The sequence below is a fragment of the Physeter macrocephalus genome, chromosome 14 (assembly GCF_002837175.3).
Source record: "Physeter macrocephalus isolate SW-GA chromosome 14, ASM283717v5, whole genome shotgun sequence".
Classification (NCBI taxonomy): Eukaryota; Metazoa; Chordata; class Mammalia; order Artiodactyla; family Physeteridae; genus Physeter; species Physeter macrocephalus.
This window is the reverse complement of record NC_041227.1, coordinates 77311512-77316106: the sequence shown is the minus strand read 5'-3', so window position 1 is coordinate 77316106 and position 4595 is coordinate 77311512. Positions and strand designations below refer to the sequence as shown.

Here is a 4595-nt window from a genome sequence, read left to right as displayed (position 1 = left end):
GACTTACCCGTGTCCCCTGCATCGGCAGGCGGACTCTCAACCACTGCGCCACCAGGGAAGCCCTGTTACCAACATCTTTTCCAAATTAGTACATAGACACTGACCTAATTTAAAGGCTCCTTGTTGTTCCGTAGTATGACTATCCCAGAGTTTTACTCTTCCTCCTGGATGGACATTTAAATTGGTTCTTTTGGGAAGAGGGGCTGTTAAAATCAGTGCTATAGTGAATACCCTTGTACATGTATTTCTGTGGTCGTATTGTTTTCAGAGAGAGATTGATCTGTCCGTCTGGACTTTATGTTGATGCATGAACTAAGATCTACATTCATTTTTCTGTTTATTTTCTGAATAGCTAACTGGCTTCATCTCCTGAGTGTCCTTCCCCTTTTCCTTCAATGCACACACTTCATTTATCCTATATGAAATTCTTCCTGGGATGTTTGTCAGTGCTGTTTTTGGTTCTGATTTTGTGTTCGGTGGGTCAGATGCGTATGGAGGTGGGGGGAGCTGGGAAGGCAGTTCTGAAGTGTATATGGATGTGACCGTGGCTGGTGGTTCCTGACCCCAACTCGTGTCACAGCCTAGCTGCCTAACATGCTGCTTCTTCTTTGCCCCCAGTACCTGTTCCTGACCTTCCCGAGGATCGTCTTCCTGTTGGGCTTTGTTGTGGTGCTGAGCTTCCTCCTGGGGAGCTACCTGTGCTTCTGTCTGTACCTGGCCGCTACCAACCAGACCACTAACGAGTGGTACAGAGGTGCCCGAGCCTGGTGCCAGCATTGCCCCCGCGTGGCCTGGCCCCCATCAGCAGAGCCCCAGGTTTACCGGAACATTCACTCCCGTGGGCTTTGGAGCAACCTTCGTGAGATCTTTCTACCTGCTCTTGCACATTGTGAGAGAAAGAAGAAATAAGAATGGGAAGAGTGTTACTGCCTTTTAAATATAGTATATGTTTATCTGTACATATGGATACTTCTTTTTTTAAAATTTTTATTTATTTATCTGGTTGTGTTGGGTCTTCGTTACCGCACATGGGCTTTCTCTAGTTGCGTCGAGCGGTGGCTTCTCTTATTGAGGAGCATGGGCTCTAGGCGTGCGGGCTTCAGTAGTTGCGGCTCGTGGGCTCTAGAGCGCAGGCTCAGTACTTGTGGCGCACGGGCTTAGTCGCTCCGCGGCATGTGGGATCTTCCCGGACCAGGGCTCGAACCCGTGTCCCCTGCACTGGCAGGCGGCTCCATAACCACTGTGCCACCAGGGAAGTCCTGGATACTTACTTTCTAAGCATTGGTTTATTTCTTTTTTCCCGGTTTCCGCTGTGTTTATGAATTGGCTCTCAGTAGCTAAGGAAGGGAAGGGAAAACTAGTGTTTACTGAGTGCCTAAGCCTTGCCAGGTACCATGCTAATAAACCCTAGGGCAGAAATACCCCTTGCTCATCCTCTGTTCCTTCAGCGGCTGGAGTGGAGCATCTCTGAAGCCCTGGTGCCCAGGGGCTCAAAGGTGAATTCCCAGAGGTTCCAGTTGACCTTGGCCTCCCACTGGGCTCCTGGACAGGAGGGGCCTTATGGCTGTGTCCCCTGATGTGCAGGAGGGTCTCCGTGACTTGAAGTTGTCCCACCTGCACCCTCTTTAATGTCCTTTCCACCTTTCCCTGGGGAAGGCCTTGGCTTTTTTCATCTCCTTGACCACACCCAGCATCCTCTCCTAGGCCCACCCTCAGGCCAGAATGGACCTTTTACAGAAGGCTTATTCCTGTGGCCCTCTGGCCTGCCCTCCACTGGCCTCTTGTGACCACATTCAAGTTATTTCTGCCGTTTTTAAAATCCCAGGCTAACCCCCCCTGTTCATTCATTGCAGAGAGATGAATGCAGGAAAAGAGGTTCATAGAAAGTGCTGAGGGTTTTTAGGTTTTCAGGTCTCAGTGGTCAGAAGCAGGAGACCTGATTCCTATGGCCCTCCCGGGCTAGGCGGGGCCAGTCTGGAGGGGGCTGGGGAATAGGGACTCTCAGGTTGGCAGACATCATTTGTCGTCGCAGCCCCGAGTTCAGACTAGATACAACGTTAAAGATGAACGGCTGAGGCCTGAGCCACGGCCCTGCACCACCACCCTATCCTTGTAAAACTCCATGAAATCACACGTGTAGGCTTTGAACGCCGCGCAGAGAAAGCAAGGGGAGCCCCGGGCGGGCCTTGCGGGGCTGGGGGGCGCGCACAAGACCTAGAGTGCGTTCTCTGATGGATGTGACCCCCAGCTCGGCCGCTCGAGACCCCCTCGGCGGTCGCGGGGCCCAGGGGCTGGGCCCTTCCGCGCCCGCGGGCCGAGCCGCCAGGGGGCGCCCTCAGGGGGCGGGCCCTCGCCACCGCCTCCGCTTGGCCCTTGTGGGCCGCCGTTGCCGCGCTCGGCATCCGCCGCCTTTCGACTCCGCGGCATTGGGTTCTCAAGGCTCTTGGTGGCGCCGGAGTCGCACACCCGGGGCGCCCGCTGGCCGCCGGCGGCGGCGGTGGCCCCCTGAGCGGGCCCGAACGGGGAGCGGCGAGCGGGCGGGCGCCGTGACGCAGGCCCAGGGTCGGCGGGCGGAGGCCGACTCGCGGCCTCTTTGTCTCGGCAGCGGCGGGCGCGTCCGCGGGGCCCGGGGCGGAAGTCCCGCCGCGCTCCCGGCGCCCCGGCCGCAGAGGTGGCACCATGAGCGACATCCGCCACTCGCTCCTGCGCCGCGACGCGCTCAGCGCCGCCAAGGAGGTGCTGTACCACCTGGACATCTACTTCAGCAGCCAGCTGCAGAGCGCGCCGCTGCCCATCGTGGACAAGGGCCCTGTGGAGCTGCTCGAGGAGTTCGTGTTCCAGGTGCCCAAGGAGCGCGGCGCGCAGCCCAAGGTGCGCCGGGCGGCCGGCTGCCGCGTCCCCGATAAGTAAACTCCGGCTCCTTTTTCCTTCTCGGTGACAAGCGTCGTCCAGACCACGAACGCTCTTCGGATCGGGGGCTCCGTCCTCGCCCTTGGCCTTGCTCTTTCAGCAGCAGCCAAAATGCCCGTTTTGCGGGGCTTGTGACAGCCATGTCTCAATGGTGTTAAAGGAAGAGACTTTAAAGGCCTGTTACCGAGAATCTCAAACCGCTGTAGGTCATCCTGAGCCCCCTAGGGTGATGCATAATGACGTAGAATGGTATTTCTCGAGATTTACAGTAGGGGATTCTACTCCGTGGGACCTGGGCTTTAGGGAGGTGAAAAGTTCCCTGGGGAAACCAGTGTTTTCTGTTTTCTCACTGTGTGAAATTAATAGGCTGAATTTCTCATCGCTTCTCCTGGGTTTGTTTTACAGAGATTGAATTCACTTCAGGAGCTCCAACTTCTTGAAATCATGTGCAGTTATTTCCAGGAGCAAAGCAAGGACTCTGTCCGGCAGATTATTTTCTCATCCCTTTTCAGCCCCCAAGGGAACAAAGCCGATGACAGCCGAATGAGCTTGTTGGGAAAGCTGGTCTCCATGGCGGTGGCTGTGTGTCGAATCCCAGTGTTGGAGTGTGCAGCCTCCTGGCTCCAGGTACGTCTCCAGAGATAGCCTTCTCCTGAGAACGTCTGAGGAGATGTTTCGTGTCAGGAAGTTTAGCTTAATTGGATTTCTAGAGAGGTCTTTTCCATATGGTATCTCCTTGATGTTCCTGCCCTGTATGCTGATACCCCACACCTGTATATACAGGTGATCACCATTCCTGAGAAAACAGTAGTTTGTAACGGTAAATGAAGGCTCCATCTTCAGAATAAGTGAGAAATCATTTTTCTTAGTTGAAAACAATAAGGTAGGATTTTGAAAACAGCTATGCCTGCAGTCTCAAGGACTGGCTTCTTTTTTTTTTTTTTTAAAGGTCATTATGTGTCAAACTGTGGCAATGTTTGCTTGTTTTTTGTGCAGTTAGATCAGTAAACATGGGAGTTGTTCCAGGGTGCCATTTCAAAGCTGATGGCTCTTCTAATGGATATGGACATAGGAGCCCTCTATAGTGTTTTTAAATATCTTAAAAAAAAAAAAAAAAAGGATTTTCACAGTAGACTTCGTGTTAGATAGTTTTTTGGAAGATCTATTCTGTTTTGCTTTTTTGTTATTCAGAGTTGTTGAAAAATTCATAATCCACTTAGAGTAATTATTAACTCAAATTTTTGATTAACGTGATCCTCAGCTAAGCTGACAAAATTTACTACATTCAGTTTTTCAAACCTGTTTCATTCCCAAGGACTTGACATCATTTGGGTTTTTTTCAATTTATTTAAATGTTTTTTCCTGTGATCTTGTTTATCTTTAAAATTTGGCTAGTAAAAATATATTTTGTTCTTTGTAATACACAGGTAAATCTCAAGGGAATCTGTATCAGAATGGCCACCATTCTGATTTCTGGGACACCTGAATAAATCTTGTGTGTCGTATTTAATGTCAAGATTACCTCTATCCTGGGGCTTCCCTGGTGGCGCAGCGGTTGCGCGTCCGCCTGCCGATGCAGGGGAACCGGGTTCGCGCCCCGGTCCGGGAGGATCCCACGTGCCGCGGAGCGGCTGGGCCCGTGAGCCATGGCCGCTGGGCCTGCGCGTCCGGAGCCTGTGCTCCGC

General features: G+C 52.6%; 3 protein-coding genes across 6 annotated transcripts in view; all 3 read left to right on the top strand.

The window, feature by feature from the left end:
* The window catches only part of ZDHHC4 (zinc finger DHHC-type palmitoyltransferase 4), an 11744-nt gene extending 10779 nt beyond the window's left edge, over positions 1-965 (top strand). The window contains exon 4 of the mRNA XM_028499807.2: positions 619-965. Coding sequence (XP_028355608.1) covers positions 619-909 — 291 coding nt within the window. The 3' untranslated portion in view covers positions 910-965. The remainder of the gene's footprint in view (positions 1-618) is intronic.
* LOC112063646 (zinc finger protein 12) overlaps positions 1-4595 on the top strand; it is a 73043-nt gene that overhangs the window by 17306 nt on the left and 51142 nt on the right. The gene's annotated exons all lie outside the window — the stretch shown is intronic.
* Positions 2536-4595, top strand: part of INTS15 (integrator complex subunit 15) — a 14190-nt gene continuing 12130 nt past the window's right edge. Inside the window, exons 1-2 of one of the 4 annotated variants that reach the window (XM_024124694.3) lie at positions 2536-2871; positions 3316-3537. In XM_024124694.3, coding sequence (XP_023980462.1) covers positions 2680-2871; positions 3316-3537 — 414 coding nt within the window. In that variant the 5' untranslated portion in view covers positions 2536-2679. Of the gene's footprint in view, positions 2872-2900; positions 3113-3315; positions 3538-4595 lie in introns of those variants that run through there. The other 3 variants (XM_055089771.1, XM_007110446.4, XM_024124692.3) reach the window with 3 other exon arrangements.